Below are 19,113 nucleotides of genomic sequence, written 5' to 3' on the forward strand. Positions count from 1 at the left end.
GCAGAACTGGCTTTCGGAGCGCCACGGGAAGGAAGGGTGGAGAACAAAAGGAAAATAGAACAAGTCTTTCTCCCAAGAGATGGGCCTCTGTTGGGGACCAGACACTCCCTGAGAATCAGGGTAAGAAAATATTGCTGCTCATGGCTGCTTATGCTGAATGGGAAACGGAAGAAGGTCCAAGATAAAATTCAAGCAGGGCAAATCATAATTGATGGTGACATCTTCCTTCTACCATGATCCTCTGATAGCTTAGGGATGCCAGGAAATGAGTTTCATTTGCTGTCTGCTTAAATCAGCTAAACACGTATTTCCAATGATAGCTTGTTTACAAAGCTCTTTCAGATGCATTACCCTATATGCATCCTATTAGCTGTTTCCTCTTTGAAGCTCTCGGATTCTGAGATGCTAATCTCTCCTGGTCTTGCTTCAAGTTCCTTGCCCTTTCAATCTGGGATTCTTTCCCACTACCCACTCATAATCTGTATTTCCAGGGTGGGACTGAGAATCGTTGCTATATGTGTTCCCTGGGAGACTATAGTGGATCCACTTTGTTTTACCTTGCCGCGAACCAGCCGCGGCGAGCAGGACTGTGCTCCGGAGGTGAAGAAGAAAAGAAAGAGACGAGACAATGGGGCTGGGAGGGCTCTCTCCCTCAGGGATGCTGAGTGAGAGTCAAGCAAGCTTTATTCAGAGCCACAGCATTTTATACAGCGTTTCAGGGCATCCGGCCAACCTTCTGACCTTCTACTACATTCCTAGATGCAACACTTTAGAGGAGGCTGCAGCCACACTGGCATCTCAGAGGAATGTTTCCCAGATAAGGTAGGGGAGTATCTGGTCTAATTGGATCTGGGAACCATGCGGGGCTGAGCACACAGGGCAGCAGGCAATTAGGCGCTCCCTGATTTACAGGGGGCCTCAGCACTGACGCGCCTGGCTGATCTCTTTCAAGAACACCAGGACGCCGCGGTCCGCTGCCCCGGGGCCCAGGACCCCACATTACCTTGGAGATATGTTTACAGATGATTTGCAAATATTCATTCTCCATATCCATATCCACCTGATTGCTGGGCATCTCCACCCACATGTCCTACAGACATCTTGAACTCAAGATGTGTCCAAATCTGAACTCATTTCCAATGTTCCACTGTTTCCCCCTCCCCCTCCCATAAATGAAGCCAGAAGCCTGGGAATCAACTTTGAATTCTCCCCCTCACATCTAACCAACTCCTGCCTCCCTCGTCATTTAGTTATCTCAATTTCAGAGCCTCTTCACGTCTCCTGCTACTGCCCTAATTCAGGTCTGCAGCATGTCTTACTTGGGCCATTACAATTCCTTCATACTAGGTCTCCATGTTGCCTATGTTAATTCCTGCACACACACACACACACACACCCTTCTCTACCCATCCTGCTGGAGACCTGGCTGCTTTACCTCTCCAGTCTTACGTTTTATTTTTTACTCGTGTGTTTTTTTTCTCATCATACTTCCTGGAACCCAATATGACTGCAGCTTCTTTAAGCAACCACGAGGTGACCTTCAAGATTAGTCTCGTGCTAAGGATGGCAGAACAGAAAAATGGAAGGAATCTGGGATGTTGACACCATTGGGCCTCCATATCAGTCCTGAATTGTTACCTCTAACTTTTCACAAGAGGAAAAAACCACTAAGCTGTTTAAGCTATTTAGGCACCTGTTTCATCCTAACTGATATTTCAAGTGTTAGACAAATGGGTAGGCGTTCTTAAGGGAACTCAGAGCCAGCAATGGCCTTCATCAAAAGTCAGACCAACTGTTAGATCCCTTTTGTGTGAAGACACATTTTTGCTAATGAAATAAAAAATCTGAGCTTGTTATCAATACCTTAGTATGAACTAGAGGTCATAAATTCAACATAATAAGAGAATGTGAATTTTGATGAGATAAGCAAGCCTAAAGCATTCTGAGAAGCAAGGATTGGTGGAGTTGCAGGGGATATTTGGGGCATCATGAATACTCTGGGAACTGAGAGAAAGGAGAGGTCATCCAGAAAAGAGAAACATGCAAAGAATGGCAAGGGATCCGGGGGCCAGCTTTAACTTCCAACATTAAATAGATTTAAATTATTGCTTTATTGGGAAAGTTTAAAATACCATATGATCTCACTTATATGTGAAATCTAATGAACAAAAGGAACTGAGAAACAAAATAGCATGGATACATGGACCAGACAGCTGTCAGAGAGGTGGCGGTGAGGGGACTGGATGAAAGAAGGGGAAGGGATTAGTCAAAGAACATATATGCATAACCCACAGACACAGACAAAAGTGTGTTGACGCCAGAGGGAATGGGTGGTGGGGGCTGGGAGAGGTGGGCAAAGGGGGGGAATGGGGACATTTCTAATAGTGTCAACAATATAAAAAAATCAGTAGGTTGATTAAAAAGAGAAGAAGAGATAGGCATAGTAGGATTTAATAAGCAGGAAAAACATGTCCATTTCAGAACATTTTGACATGTGCCAATAAGAAAAGGTAAGTTCAACTTCATGGTCTCTGATGGCAGCTGCTTCACGCCGTGTATACACCTGCCGCTCTTCCTTCAGTTTTCGCTACAAAAGAACTGTTCTTGGGAGAAATAAAAAGTGGGGCACTTGACAGGGCATAGTCAAAGCCAGGAAATGACTCTCTATGGGCCTCTAGCAATAGGCCTATAGTTTCCATCTCCTCTTCCACCTTAAGAGCAAAAGCTTATTAATATTAGTTTATGGAAAATAGGCAATTATACAAAATACAGCATTGGAAACAAAATTTGTTTTTAAATGTGAGTTTTTGACACTTGGAGGACTTCATTCCAAACTCTCAATTATATAATTTAAAAAAAAATATCCATGTTTCAGGAAAACATACTTAATCTTAACAATAAATTCATGTCACTTATCACAAACTAAGACAGTCAGTGTACAAAGGAGAAACAAAACAGAAGCAGTATTTACAAATTTAGACTACAGGAGACACTGTGAAGTATTTTTTGTTAATAAACATCACAATAGATACTTTTACACTCTACATTTCAAAAATGATGCATCTGTGAACAATATGATAAAAGTTATAATGCTGACTTTAAATTAAATTAAAAATTGTGGTATTGAAGATTTTAAATTAAATTCAAAGCTGAGAGTTGAAGACTAAATTCAAAGTCAGGGTATAGTGATAAAGACTTTAAATTCAAGGTTATAGTAATAAAAATTTTAAATTCAAGGATAGTCTAAGAAAGGACAAAACTACTAGCATTCAAGCTATTTAATCGATTAGTTCCCTGTGAGTACAAAATATATAGGAATCACTAAGTGGATTAGCCTAATTACAAATTACGTTCATTTCTAAATAACTCACAACTGCAAGAAGTCGTTTCCTAGAATTTTTCAGTCGGTTTCTATCCTTGGGCAGGTATTTCTGCTATACTTTAAATCTTCAAAACAATTCCTTCCCACTTCCATATCTGTATAAGTATAAAATACTTTTAAACAAAGAGATGTCCATTCCTTAGCTAGAGAACTGTTCCCCCGCTGCCTTCTAGAAGAGAAAAAGAAAGATTACCGTTTTCTCCTCTACTTCCAAAACACAAAGGAACCCCAACAATCCGATCCCTAAGGAAGTCGCAGGGACCCGGGCTGGGACAGTGCGCTGCTGCTTTCCCGCCGCGCCCGCGGCCCTCCGCCGGCCGCTAGAACAGGCGCGAGTAGCGGCGCCGGCGGACCGGCACGTCGAACAGCCGCCGGGGCCTGGCCGCCTCCTCGTCCGACGCGTCCATGTCCGCGGAGTCGTCGTCCTCCTCCTCCGTGTCCTCCATCTCCTCGTACTCATCGGGACCCAACTCCTTGAAAGAGAAAACAGTCTTTTGATAAGAACTCCCATCAGTTTCTCAGGCTCACTCAACGCAAAGTCTCGTTTATCTAGAACCTGAACTAGGCCTGTGCCACACGCGCCTCTTTCCAGGCTCGCACGGCACCTCTTCATAAGGCAGTGCCGATGAGCCTGCAGAATGTATATCCTATTACATGTTTAAAAGCGTCCAATGTGGTTACCATGGTCAATAGATTTCATTAATAGAGTACCTATTTTTTAAGTTATTTTTCTCGGGAGTCAGGAGAGAAGCAGCAGGGACAGGTTCCTGGGAGTACTTACGTTTTACATGGTATTGTTCATATACAATGTAGCAAACAGACAACTCCTAATAGCTCAAGATAAAATTTTACTGAATTTACATTGTTAGTGGAACAATTCCTTATTAATCTATATGCTTCTGGCAAAGAGGATGTGAAAATATTAACAAGGTATGACCTCTACTGGTAATTTTTATGTACTGCCAATAAGAGGTCTATTTCTATTGAGTTTCTACTATAAAGTCACATCATTTCAATTCAACCACCACTGGTAGTCTCTAATTTTAAATTAACTTCTTGAAGGCTTGCAAAATAGGGCAGTGGTGACACTGACTGTGCAATATCTGAACACCACTTGGAAACTTCCCCTTAAGCAGTGCCTCTAATCAAGCCTTGACTTACTCTGCTGCTAGCATTCTCTTTCTCGCACTTTTGAAAACCCAATGAGAGGAGCCACTATATTGGACAGAATTCTGAACAGCAAGGAGAAATGCTGGGAAGCTTGGGATGTGGTGTCAGCAAAAGTCCTTCCACCAAGGCTTTTATGACATTTCATGACCCTGCACCTTCACTACCCTTCTGATCTCATTTCCAACCATTCTCCCTGTTCCCTGCCCTCCGGTACACTGGCTTCCTTGCAGTTCTTCAAACATACAGGCACATCAGTAAGTCAGGGCTTCTGCACTTGCTGTTTTTTAGCTTGGAACACACTTCTCCCATACATCCAAGGGCTCCTTCTACTTCTTTCAAGCCTCAACTCAAATGTCACGGAGGCCCTTCTTGACACATATTTATATTATACAACTCAACAGGACATCCGTTATCCCCTTTACTCTGAGTCTTCTCCAGAGCATATATTTACTACTTGATCTAAGTACTAACTACAATGTACATTCCAAGGTAGAGATTTTAATTATATTGTTCACTGCATTTTCCCCAGCACCTAGTAGGTACTCAATAAATATTTGTTGAGCAAGTACATTCATTGATGTGGGAGAAAGGTATTGTCCTTTAGGATCTGTCAAAGGAACTGTCACTGGGATTTATTATAACAGAAAAAACAATAATCAGAGAAAATATATGTAAATATGATACAAAATATTTCATTATTTTTATCTCTGGATATCTTTTTAAATCTAGGGAATGAACACTTTGAAATTCAATAGCAGGTCCAAAAGTGGGTGGGGGGAATGATTAGAAAATTCTAAAACATTAAATCCAGATAGTATGATTATTAATTATCTTAATGAAGAAGAAAACAGAAACACTGTTAAAGAAATCACTGTGGCTGAAGATGGAGTTTGCTGATGATAAAATGTTCATACACAAACAGCAGATGGAAAGAGGCACACAAACAAGAATGAAAATAAATCAGCAGTGGGTGCCTCTAAAGTGTCTAGAAACAACAAACCAACTAGACCAAGAAAAGGCTTAAGACCAACCAAAAGTATATTTTAAAGTAGCATTCAGAGTATAAAGCGAAAGAAAGAATTAAGCCTCCTAACTAATCAACTGTTAGAGGACACAAAAGAAGAACAATTCAATTTCCATATCAAGAAAACTAATATTTGCCGTGGCTGGTGTGGCTCAGTTGGTTGGATGTCATCCTGTGCCCCAAAAGGTCGCCAATTCGATTACTGGTCAGGGTACATGCCCGGGTTTCGGGCCCAATCCCCATTAGGGGCCCTGCAGGAGGCAGCAGATTGATGTTTCTCTCTCCTCCCCCCTCCCTTCCTTTCTCTCTGAAAAATAAAAAATATTTTTAAAAAACCCCAAACTAATATTTAAACAGGAAAGGTAAACACAAGTACAACACAGTACAAATACAATCCCCACTGCCTCTTCATGTTGATTAGAAATAAGTCCAGAATTCTCATTTATTTTTATTGATTTCTCATCCCTGATAGAGAAAAAACATTTTCCATAAGGCAGGTAAAGATTTTATACTATTATTTGTGGTTGGGAAGACACTAAAACTCTAAATAAGTAAGAACATAGTTAAGAGAGGGTTGAACATGTAATGAGTTTATTATTGTAATTTTAAATTATAAATTTAAAATTTTTAAACTTTAAAAAAGGAATAAGTAAATATAAAACTTCTCGGTTTTAATTTCTAACATGATAAATATCAATATAACCCACATAAGCAAGAGTTCTTTGGAGTCCTCATAACTTTCTTTTAATTATGGTTGACATACAATATTATATTAGCTTCAGGTGTACAACAATGTGATTAAACATATATATATACATTCCAAAATGATCACCACAATAAGTCTAGTAACCATTTGTCACCATACATAGTTATTACAATATCACCGACTCTGTTCCCTAGGCTGTATGTTACCTCCCTGTGACTGACTCCGTAACTGGCAGCTGGTACTTCCTAATCCCTTCCCCCTTTTTGCTCATTCTCCCACCTCTCTGGCCACCATCAGTTTGTTCTCTGTACCTATAAGTTTGTGTTTTGTTTTGTTTTTAGATTCCACATGTAAGTGAAATGAAATGGCATTTGTCTTTCTCTGTCCAACTTATTTCACTTAGCATAATACCCTCTAGGTCTATTCACGTTGTTGCAAATGGCAAGATTTCATTCTTTTTTTTTTTTTTATTGCCGAGTAATAGTCCATTTTATATATAATGGTATAGCTTGGCTAGTGTAAATTAATGCTGCAATGAACAGAGGGGTACATATATTTTTTTGAATAAGTGTTTTTTATTTCTTTTGATAAATACCCAAAGGTGAAATTGCTGGGTCATATGGTACAGTTCTATTTTTAATTTTTTGAGGAATCTCAATAACTTTTCAGAGCTTAAGGGGGTCATGAGACTGAAAAGTCTGAAGTGACAGTCCTTAAGTAAAGGCTACTTTATACCCACCCTAACAAACATTAGAAACAAGTCTCAACAGGATCAAGCAGACCCAATACTAACTGCCTGCCCCAATAAATCTCAACACTCTACACTTTATGTCAGGAATAGTAGGAACTTTAGGACAAGGAATATTGTCAGAGATAGAGAGATTTCATAACAATAAAATAAGCACTTCATTAAAAAGACAGAACAATCCTAAGTATATTTGCACATAATTATAGAGCTTCAAAATACATGAAGCAAATCTGATAAAATTAAAGAGAAATAGACAAAACTGTAATTATAACTGGAGATTACAACAACCATCTCTCATAGAACAAAGACAAAAAAAATCAGTAAATATATAAAAGACTTGAAAAACAATCAACCAGTTTGACCTGTCATTTATAGAATAATATTCCCCAAAATAACAGAATATACATTCTTTTCGAATACACAAGTATTTACCAAGATAGACCATAATTCTGGGCCATAAAACATTTAAAAGGACTGAAATTATATACAGTGAGTTCTCTAAAACTAACAAAATTAGAAATCAATAACCAAGATAACTGGAAAATCTCCAAATGTTTGGAAATTAACACATTTCTAAAAAGGTCATAGGTCAAAATTAAATTACAAGAAAAAATCTGAGAATATTTTAAACCAAATGTTAATGAAAACATAACACATCAGAATTTATGAAATGTAGCTAAAACAGTGCTTACAGAGAAGGTCTAAAATCAATAATCTAAACTTCTACCTTAAGAAGCTAGAAAAAAAAGTAAATTAAACCCAAAGTAGGAGGAGAGAAATAAAGATAATTGCAAAAATCAATGAAATAGAAATGAGCAAACAATAGAGAAATAAAGCCTTAAAATCTGGAGTGGGGAACCTTTTTTCTGCCAAGGGCCATCTGGATATTTATAACATCTTTCGAGGGCCATACAAAATTATCAACTTAAAAATTAGCTACAAAAAAAGCTCCTAGATTTATTGAATTTCAAGTCCCGCCTATGGTTGCTTTGGCAGGGCCAGACCAAATGATTTTGCGGCTGTATATGGCCCATGGGTCGAACATTACCCATTCCTGCTTTAAATGATCAATAAAAGTGAAAACCCCCTAGGCTAAACTGATGAACTAAAGAGAAGATATAAATTACCAATAGGAAGAACAAAAGAGAACATATGACTATAGCTCTTGCAGCCATTAAAAGGATTATCAAAGGAATATTATGAATAACTTTATGGCAATAAATTCAACATTTAGACAAAATGGACAAATTCCTTAAATGACACAAGTTAGCAAAAGTGAAAGAAGAAACATAAAATATGAGTATTAAAGAAATTCATATTTCAAAACTTTTCCAAAAAGAAAATTTCAGCCCCAGATGACTTCACTGATAAATCGTATGAAACATTTAAGGATAAGGTAATGCCAATCTCATACAGAATTTGGGCTAGTCAAAAATGGAAGACTGCCAATAGGAAGCAGCAAATTGCCAATACTGGAAATTAACAGGAGAAAGCATTCCTCCACTGGGAGGAAAGCTAAACTTCACTTCCAAACCCAGTCTGTAGACTGTCTTCACCAGACAGTGGCCTAACGTCCCATCACCATCTTTCCCTCTACAAATCGGGAGCTGTGAATATGTGTCAACTCTGGGTCAGATTCATATCAGATTCATCTTCCCAGACTTATTTTAGAGCCACCCCTTAGGGTCATCCCAGGAGCCAGAGGGTTTTCTGTGAACATTTGATGTCTACAACTCAATTATATTCTGGGTATACAATTCACATATTATTCCTATTGTATAACTAGAGCTTCATAATTTTCTATAATCATTTTATAGCTCATAAGATAGGGGTTACTGCTATACCAGCCATAAGGTAACCCTAAAAATGAGATTTAAAAAATATACCTGATTAGGAAATGATCCCAGAGAGAGAGACTACTAAAAGTACAAGTCTACCCATTAAATCCTCTTTGTAATAATTTCTATAGGATATTTGTATTATTTCACAAAACTGGGCGTTTTAGCAAAAACACTGTAAGAAATTGTTTTCCCACTCTTAATGGAATAAAATAAAGCAGATACTAACTGATCTAGTGTGGTTTCTCAGTAGACGACAGACGTATTTGTGGAAACAGTGGAAAAGAGGCTGAACCTTTAAAGTGAGTGAGTACTCTATATAATACTAATGGTAGACACGTCATCATTATATATCTGTCCAAACCCACAGAATATAGAACACCAAGAGTGAACCCTAATGTAACTTATGGACTTCGGGTGATGATGTGTCCGTGTAGGCTCCATGGTTGTAGCAATGGGACCACTCCGATGGGAGATACTGTATATGGGAAATTTCTGTACTTTCTGCTCAACTTTTCTGTGAATCTAAAACTGCTCTAAAAAATAAAGCTATTAAAAACAAACTAACAAACAAGAAAAACAAAACAGATAACAGCAGTTACTCTGATTAGAGCATGGAGCCCACCTAACTTATCGCCCACCTCCCCCAACATAGCACACGTCCCGTACCACCCCAAGGGACTTCCCTCAAAATTTCAAGGGTTCTCTGGAACACGATTCTTAAACTATTTGTCTGGCTAATCAACAAAGACCCTCTGTGGAGTCAATTCTAAAAAGTTATGTAAATCAGCACCAGAGGAAAATTTAACCTACCAATCGAGCTATAGACACCCTGAATGTCGGACATGCCATATGGAATCGGGGAATGGCGACATTAAAGATCTTGTCTTTAAAGTAAAGAAAGTGGAAGGTATAATAGCCTTCCATATATCCCGATGTTGTCGAGAATGTGGTACAACTTGTGTATTCATATACCCGACCAGGGCTGATGATTGGAAATTCACCTGCGGAGAAAATAGTAACAGTAAATTAAAGTACAAAATTCAGTTCTCCATCACAGCAAATTAGATATGTCCTCTATGGGATTATATTAACTATGTCAAAGTAAATGCACAATCAGAAACAAAATCTAAAAGGAAATATAACAAAATGTTAATAGTGATGGGATTATGAGTGAGTATTTTAACTTTTTAAATAATCACTCTAATTCTCTATAGTTTGTGTGGGAGTGGGGTGGGATATCTAGTAGAATAAAACAAAATAAAAAAATAATATTTTCTTTTTCAAAATGCTTTGAGGCATTTTAGACACCACCTTTAAGACATGGGTAATAAGTGCCATAGACACTAGTTTAAACAGTGATAAGGGTAATCTAAATGTTTAAAAGAAGCAAGATACTAAAACATAAAATTCTGAGGATGCAGCTTAAGCATTTAGCCCAGACAAAATGGCAGTTATCACAAGGGAGAGTTCTTACTCCAATGGACCAAATGACTGAAAAGAAATTACAGCTTTAATAAAATTGTTTAGCACAAGATCCCCAAATAAATTCAGGAGAAATTCCTTAAGTAAACATGTAGAATATGACTTTATCTGTGACAATAAATTAGAGCAACTTTAAGCTGAATTTCTGTATATGCTTAGGACTGATAACAGAAGTGCATAGCTTAAATGTTATTTTTCTGAAGCACAAACACAAAATCTGATGAATCTGAGGGTTCAGAAATTTAAGACAATTATAATTTTTTTAAAAAGCTGAATGTCAATGGAAATCAAGCTAGAGATGATTGAAATCCACAAACAACAAAAATCTGTTATTAATTTTAACATTTATCCCCAACTTTCAAAAAAATGACATATATAAAATTTACTTTCTCTTTCTGCCCTATGCCTACAGAATATGATAATGAATAATTATTCAGCGGGGGGGGGGGGGGGGGCGGCGGCAGCAGAACTTAAGAAGGAAAGCAAGGAACCCAGGGGATCCACAGAATGAAAACTCAATCCCTGAGTTCGCTATAATTTTAGAAAAGTCAATGTTTAAGGTACTAAACTGATAGAATAATGACATTTACACATTATATTTATGAAGCAAAATATTGTAGTTAGGAGAAGCCCAGAATCTATGATACCTTTCACATTGTAAACACAGTACTAAAAAGATGTAGTCTTATCCACTAACTACATCATGTGTTTCCAAGCTGCGTCACATATATGCTCTCCATACTGTCTTAGATGTAACTGCTGTATAGACCCAAATCTTGCGTTACATACCAACTACTCCAGGTCCTTGAACTTCTTCTACATCACCTTTAGCATTTGTTATTCTCCAATATCGACTGTCCAACTGACAGGCCTTCTCTGGAAGTGCATCCTTTGACATTTCAATCCTGGAGAAGGAAATGGGGTGGTAGAGACACAAATCAGACCTTTTTTGAGTTCAAATAAAGATCAGTATGGGAAAATTTCTAGAATCTAGTGCCATGAAAAATTTCTATTCTAAAAAACTGACTGTCTTTTATTCACTATAAGGCTATGCAACACTTTTCCCTTTTCTCCATTAGCTTCTAGAAAGCTCAAAGAGAAATGTCACTATTCAGTTACTGGGATTACTTTGACTCTGCTTCCCAATAATATTATTTCCCCCCATTCCTCTGGGAATCTGCTATCTCTTATTTTGAGTACCCCATTAGCATATGTAGGTATTATTAATTTAAGCACGTCTCAGTCCTAGGCAAAATCTAAATTAAACAACAAACACCTGTGCATGTGTAACTAGACAAATCAAAGGCTACATACAATACCAAAATCCTGGTAAGTATACATTACTAAAATACTTCTAGTATGTACATGTGCATGTATATTTATTTTTAAAATATTATATATAACATCATAAAGTATATAAAAATATATCTAAAAGCAGAGTACCCTTAATCCCTTAGAGCAAATGACTTATCTTCAACATGAAGCACAGAGTACTTCTAATTAAAGTGAATTTAATATTTGTTTTTCATTTAACCAAATCCAGTGCTTAACACCCTGTTTGACATCCAGACAGCACTCAATAAATATTTATTAGACTTTTAACTGAATATACACAGGCCAGGTGAAATTTTTAAAAAGCATGATGTTACCTTGGGCAATGTGATAGCTTCTAGAAAACATGACAACTCTAATTCTGACCTTTCACTATGATTACAACTTAGTGGTCCACCTTGCAAAATACTTGGCACAATACGTGTATTTACAAGAAATAACTTAGAAGTTAATATAAACTCAAGATACTTTATAAACTATATTGTACTTACTCTTCCCATAAGCGGCCTGAGGTGGCCTCTGAAAATGGTTCACTATTCATTTGACCCAGAAAACCCCACAAAATCATGCAAATCAAGAGGTTCAAATCCTCATGTTCACTTCAAGAACACTCATGAAACTGCCCAGGTCATCAAGGGTATGCACATCCAAAAAGCCACCAAGTATCTGAAGGGTGTCATTTTACTAAAGCAATGTGTGACATTCCGTTATTACGACGACGGATTTGGCAGGTGCGTCCAAGCCTAACAGTGGGGCTGGACAAAGGATCAGTAGCCAAAAAGAGTGCTGAATTTTGCTACACATGCTTAAAAATGCAGAGAGCAATGCTGAACGTCAGGGTTCAGATGTAGATTCTCTGGTCATGGTGCACATCCAGGTGAACAAAGCTCCCAAGATGTGGTGCAGAACTTACAGGGTGCAAGGGCGGATTAACCCACACAGGAGCTCGCCCAGCCACACTGAGATGGTCCTACTGATAAAGAGAGACCATTCTTAAACCAGTAAGATATCCCAGAAGACACTGAAGAAACAAAAACTTAGGGACCCAGAGTAAATTCAGCATCAATAAATGCAAATAAAAGTAAAAGCAGCCGGGCTGGACGTGGCTCAGTGGTTGAGCATAGACCTAGGATCCAGGCGATTGGGGTTCGATTCCCAGTCAGGGCACATGCCCGGGTTGCCAATCAATGACTCTCTCATCATTTATGTTTCTATATCTCTTTCTCCATCTCCTTTCCTCTCTCTGAAATCAATAAAGATATATTTAAAAAAATAAAAATAAAAAAGCAGAAAAAACCTTCCCTGACCATACTGTAGAAAACTGTGTTACCCACCTTCCTCCACACTCAGCAAGAAGCTGCCTTTCAAAATGTGTTTCATCTCGTCAAATAGGGCAGTAACAACACATCCACAGGATATATCCCATTACTAACTGATAGGCGACCGCATTTAAAATTCTCACCTGATTCGGTATGTGAAGAAATAGTGGGGCGGATGTACAGAGCTAAGTTCTGGCAAAAATGATGTGGAAACTGAAACTGTAATATCCCCAGTTGTTGCTACACACTCTGGATCATGAACATATCTAGGTGATTAAAAAAATTAAACATGTTTTAGTCAATTAACCTCAATTCTGTAAGATAAAAGGTTAAAGATATAATGCAAAATAGCTTATACTTCATTTCGGGATTGAAAATTTAAATCACATTTGAGACCTTAAAGGTATAGTCCTATTAAGCTTAGAAGAAAACTAGAAATTACAAGCAAACCAGAAAGCTTTGAAGACTCTGGATCAGTAATGGTAGCAGTAAAAGTTCAATGATCAGTGGTTCAAATAATAGATCAGTAATTAACTTGGAAACTAAAATGAGCCTATCCCTGTTTTCAGAGCTAAGGAAACTTAGGGGACATCTGAAAACCCAGCTATACCCTATAAACAGTGGCTCTGACAATAAAAATGTGTATGTTACTCCAGAGGCCTCTAATGTATACTTAAGCTATCATTTCTGTCAACCAAGCTACTGTGAACCAATATGACCTCTAATACTATCTATAATACTTGGATGTTCCAGTTAGAGATAATAAATATTTGCTAGGAGTTAATAATTACTGACTTGCTATTCATACTAAACATACTAACTGGCAAACAGCTTTGTACACAACTGCTATAAAGCCATAACTTCTAAATCAAAATCAGTTTTTTTCTCTTGATTCTTCAAGATAAGAAAAATACTAGCTGTTCAAGTGCTGGATGCTTTGGCTTTAAAGTGAGAATAAAATAGAATTACGATTATGAAAGGTTCTGTTATTAACCTTCCTCGGAAACTTCATTTTATGATCTATAACCAATCACAATGATTTTTGCTGATTACAATCGTTCCATTACAAAAAGCCCCAAGTGACATACCTGAAAATTTGGTCTCTGATGATAGGGAAGCCACCTGATACAACACTGTTGACATAAGAAGTAAACCAGTCAGTAAAAGTAGCACCTGTAAACCAGAAAGGGAGGGGAAAAAACAAATAGTTTTTGTAAAATCTACATGGGAAACAAGGAAACAAGGAAACAATTGTAATTTCTCTTTGCATAAGATGTCGTATCAAAACTAGAAACATTTATAGATATAATTCCACTAGTTCTTTATTAGGTCAACTTCTAATTCCAGTTCTATCCACCTTATTCCCAACTACCTTGCTAGGGAATCAAGTAACTTCAAACTACTTTTTACACTTATACTTAAATAATAGATTCCTAAATTTAATTTCTTCTGGTACAGGAATGAAAAGCCTTCTGTCCGTAATTTCTTGAACAAAGGAGATATGGCTACATCTGGGAAGAAACTACAGGAAAATATCAGCACCTATCCTCAAACAATCAGGGTATATCCCTGGTTCAGGTACTCCTGACTTACGCTCAGTCTGGACATCTAATGGTAGTATGGCACTACGCAGACTGGGCATCACACCAATCCAAAGTAATCTAGTTGCACTACTACAGATCCAAATGCACAGTGGTCCTCCGTATTCTCAGTGACCAGCTCGAAGCAGAAAAGAATGACTGGAACCGTTCAGTCCAGACCAAACACCTGTGATATTGTGAATGGGTCAGTAGCAAGCATTTACATAAATTGTATTTGCTCCTTCTAGATAATACAACATAACTTTCTCAGACCCCCTTACTGTTAATACATCTCAGTGTCTAGCATACATTAGTCCCTTAATCAATGACGCCCAATGAATTTCTTTGTAATCTTGTTTTTAATCCAGTTCCTATACTCTGCCATGTTAAATGTCAGATGCAAAATTTACAATACTTACTTAATATTCTATTTTGAGAATGATAGAAGATACAATTTAGGCTTGGGCCTGACGGTATACAGCTTTAAAAATTTAAAGGCATTAATTGAGAGAAAGTATACTACAATAGTTGGTTCTTAATGTCTATTAATGGTACATTCTGACCCCTTTTGTTAAATGCTATTGTATTCAAAATGAGCACTGATCATCTGTCTACTTGGAGCAAGACATTAGGAAGCCTATCTTTAATGACATTAATAATGTCATTAAAATTCATAGAAAGTACAATTTTATATTTTGAGAACTAGTAACTTTCTTGTAGTTTTAAAAATCATTTTTTATATTTCACAGAATAAAATATAAGAAAAATAAATTTCTTATGGTTTACATAAAAAAGAAATTGGTATAGTGTATTTCAATGCACCTAAATTTATTATAACACATACATACCAAAGTGTGTTCTTTAAAATGAGGACGAGTTTTCTATGTAGCCCTCACTACTAAACTTACCTGAACATAGACCCAGTTTTCTTAAATATCTATTAAGAATGCACTTAATACCAGGAGATTCCATCTTATGTTTTACCAAAAATTCCAAGAAAGTCAAACTTAGTTGAATCAAGATGTAATTTATATGTTCTAAGGTAGTTTATCTTTTATTTTTAGCGTGACCTTTTTATTTCCCTTAGCACATGCACATCTTTTTTTTTTTTTTTATTACAGATGTCCCTTTTTTTCCCCAATGACCTGTTCTACCCCATCCCACCTTCCTCCTCAGTCCCTCTCCCCACCACTGTCCATCTCCTTGGATATTGCATACACGCATATAAATTCTTTGGTTACTCTCTCCCCCCCACCCGCCCTCCTCCATCCCTCTGACATTAGTTAGTCTCATCTATGCTTCCATGTCACTGAATCTATTCTGTTCATGAGTTTATTAAGTTCTTTAGATTCCACGTGTAAGTGAGATCATGTGATGTTTGTCTTTCTCTGCCTGGCTTATTTCACTTAGCATAATTTTCTCCAGGTCCACCCATACTGTCCCAAAGGGTACGAGATCCTTCTTCTTTACAGCTGTGTAGTATTCCCTGGTATAAATGTCCCACAGCTTTTTTATCCACTCAGATGGGCACTTGGGCTGTTTCCGAATCTTGGCTATTGTAAACTGCGCTGCTATGAATATAGGGGTGCATATATTCTTTCTGATTAGTGTTTCAGGGTTCTTAGGATATATTCCTAGAAGCAGGATCACTGGGTCAAAAGGCAGCTCCATTTTTAGTTTTTTTGAGGAACCTCCACACTGTTTTCCATAGTGGCTGCACCAGTCTGCATTTCCACCAGCAGTGTACTAGGGTCCCCTTTCTCCACACTCTAACCAGCAGGAGTCGTTTGTTGATTTGTTGACGGGGCCATTCTGACAGGTGTGAAGTGATACCTCATTGTGGTTTTAATTTGCATCTCTCTGATGATTAGCGATGTCAAGGGTAGTTTATCTTTTAAAGTAAGCCTGTATCTTGGAGTTTCTTTGATAGTATTGGGGTTTTATCAGGGTAGCTTAAAGGAAACCGCTCTCTCGTCCTTCCTCCCAGCACTAACTTCCTATCTCATTTCAAATCTTTTGCTTTGCTCTCTCACTCTAGGTGAAATTCCAACTACCAGAATAGCATTATCAGACCTTAGTATTCTGCTGTAGTGGTGGGGTCTTCCAGACCATGCTGACCGAACCAAGAGTAAGAAACTCAAAGAGCCTAGCAGGTAGCTTACTTCAGAGTTCACACAGCCTTTAGCTTATAAACTGTGCAGCACCGTCGCACTAGAGCCATGATGTTCCTCTCTGAAAGTGTGTACTATGTGAAGATGCCAAAGAGGGCAAGGAGCAGAAGCAAAACTGCAGCGGGTCCTTAACTTAGAAACCACAGACCACATGAGTCAGGGCGAGCTGACCGCCAAGGGCCAAGTGTCAAAGCTTTTTATAACTTACTAAGTAGGAATGACAGCTTCCTGGTAGTGTAAACTGTGCCACAAAACCTAGATGTGCCACAGTATAGAACATATACTCCATTTAAGCTTCCAGTTAGGAGAAATAATTAAATGCAGACACCTTAGCCTGCAAGGCCCCTTTACTATCAATATATGGGGATGTTTAATATGTGCCAGGAATGTCTTTTAAAAGCTGAATGGCCTGGCTGGGTGTGACTAAGTGGCTGAGCATCGACCTAGGATCCAGGAGATTGCGATTCGATTCCCGGTCAGGGCACATGCCCAGGTGGGTTGCCGGCTCAATCCCCAGTCAGGGGCGTGAAAGAAGCAGCCAATCAATGACCCTCTCATCATTGATGTTTCTATCTCTCTCTCCATCTCCCTTCATCCACTGAAATCAATAAAGACATATTTAAAAAAAAAAAAAAGCTGAATGGATAGTCAGCAAGCTTCTCTTAAGTGAGCAAAATCTAAGCAAAACAAGACTGAATGAATAGCAGAGGGGTGAGTAGCACTTGCATACAAATTGAATTGTTCTCAAATTGTTCGAGAAGTACCCTTTTAAGGCCAAGAAAAACTAGTTGTGCCAAGGAGTTTATGGAGCCCAGCTTATACTGGTTTTCAAAGATTGCTGTTTTGAGGTCTCTTCTGTTACTTATCAGTATTTTACTATAGCACTGGCACCAAAAGAGAAAAAGTACCCCCCTGACTGGTGTTGCTCAGTTGGTTGGGTGTTGTCCCGTGCACCAAAAGGTTACCAGTTCAATTCCCAGTCAGGACACATGCCCAGGTGTCAGGTTCAATCTCTGGTAGGGGAAGTGCAGGAGGCAGCAGATTGATGTTTCACTCTCACATCAGTGTTTCTCTCTCTCTTTCCCCCTCTTTCTCTAAAAAAATCTTTAAAAAAAAAAAAAAAAAGCAACATTAAAAAAAACAAAACAAAGTGGTTTTATATATCTATATCTCTAATTATGTAGTAATATGATTGAAGGGAAATACATCTGCATGTAAGGGAACTATATACTTAATCATATTAATTCAATACATTTCACTGTTCCATAGTAAAGTCCTAAGAACACAGACTGTATAGGGCATAGCTTTTTTCCAAATAGAAATCAAATTAAAATAAAGTACAAGGGCTATTCTTATAAGTGCCTAGATACAGTACTTTATAAACCAGTAAGCCTTAAGAAATACAAGTATAAAATTGCCAGCTGATTAAGTAAATAAAAAGTTTCTACCAACATAGTTTTTTTGACCAGGAGGAAAAAGGGAAAAATACTTTTTTTTCTCCTACCTATGATAAACATGTCAATAGCAGCTGGATTCCGAGCCATTTGGTCCTAAGTGAGAAAAAGAGTATTTTAATTAAGAAAAATACCTTTTACTTAATTTCTCATTGTTCATTATCTGTATTCTTCCTTGGAGAAAAGGCAAAAGGGATATAAAATAACTTAAGTGCTCTAACCAATACTTGGACATTCCTCACACTTTTCAGTCCCTGCTTCATGATTTCTCTATTTAGGTTCTTTCTATAAAGTCCTTAGAAGAGAAGTGCCTGGTATTTCTTAATAACAGTTAAATGCTTATATACTGCTAATACTGTTACAAGTGAACTAAAACACTGTCCTTCAGGAAAATAATTAGGAAGTTAAGGTAAGAAGAAATATGGCCAATTAATCTAGAAGAAAGGGCTTTGCATTCAATCAAGAGATCTGAAGAATTCTACGTTTTCTCTATAAATAAAGAGACCAAGCCATCATCCTATAACCTTATAGAGGTTTCAAATAAAAAAATGAGATAGAAGATGTGAAAATGCCTAGAACAAAATTAAGAGCTCTGAAAGTTCTTAAAATATTTAAAATGTTATATGGAGTCGCATGTCTCAGTTAACTATGAAAAGTATTTATTTTAAATTCCTCTTTTGAGTTAAAAGTTCACAGCTAGGTGAAAATGAAAGCAGAAGTTGTACAACTAAGGAATTCCTGAAAACAGAATAAGGCGAAAACCAAATACCACATTTTCTGATTATATTAAAGTCATAACAAAAGCCTTCTAAAAAGCACCTTCACTTTTCAACAACTCAAATATCTACTAAAGAGTTAAAAAAGTTCCTACTGCATTTGGATCAAATGATGTTCAAAAGCTAAT

General features: G+C 37.5%; 1 protein-coding gene across 2 annotated transcripts in view; it reads right to left on the reverse strand.

The window, feature by feature from the left end:
* Positions 1-634: 634 nt before the first annotated feature.
* The window catches only part of FBXO3 (F-box protein 3), a 34,951-nt gene continuing 16,472 nt past the window's right edge, over positions 635-19,113 (reverse strand). For both annotated transcript variants that reach the window (XM_081153130.1, XM_081153131.1), the window contains 6 exons: positions 18,260-18,305; positions 14,093-14,177; positions 13,148-13,270; positions 11,143-11,258; positions 9,682-9,872; positions 635-3,855 (listed from right to left, as the gene is read on the reverse strand). In XM_081153130.1, coding sequence (XP_081009256.1) covers positions 3,703-3,855; positions 9,682-9,872; positions 11,143-11,258; positions 13,148-13,270; positions 14,093-14,177; positions 18,260-18,305 — 714 coding nt within the window. In that variant the 3' untranslated portion in view covers positions 635-3,702. The remainder of the gene's footprint in view (positions 3,856-9,681; positions 9,873-11,142; positions 11,259-13,147; positions 13,271-14,092; positions 14,178-18,259; positions 18,306-19,113) is intronic.

The sequence above is a fragment of the Miniopterus schreibersii genome, assembly GCF_964146895.1.
Source record: "Miniopterus schreibersii genome assembly, chromosome: 12".
Classification (NCBI taxonomy): Eukaryota; Metazoa; Chordata; class Mammalia; order Chiroptera; family Miniopteridae; genus Miniopterus; species Miniopterus schreibersii.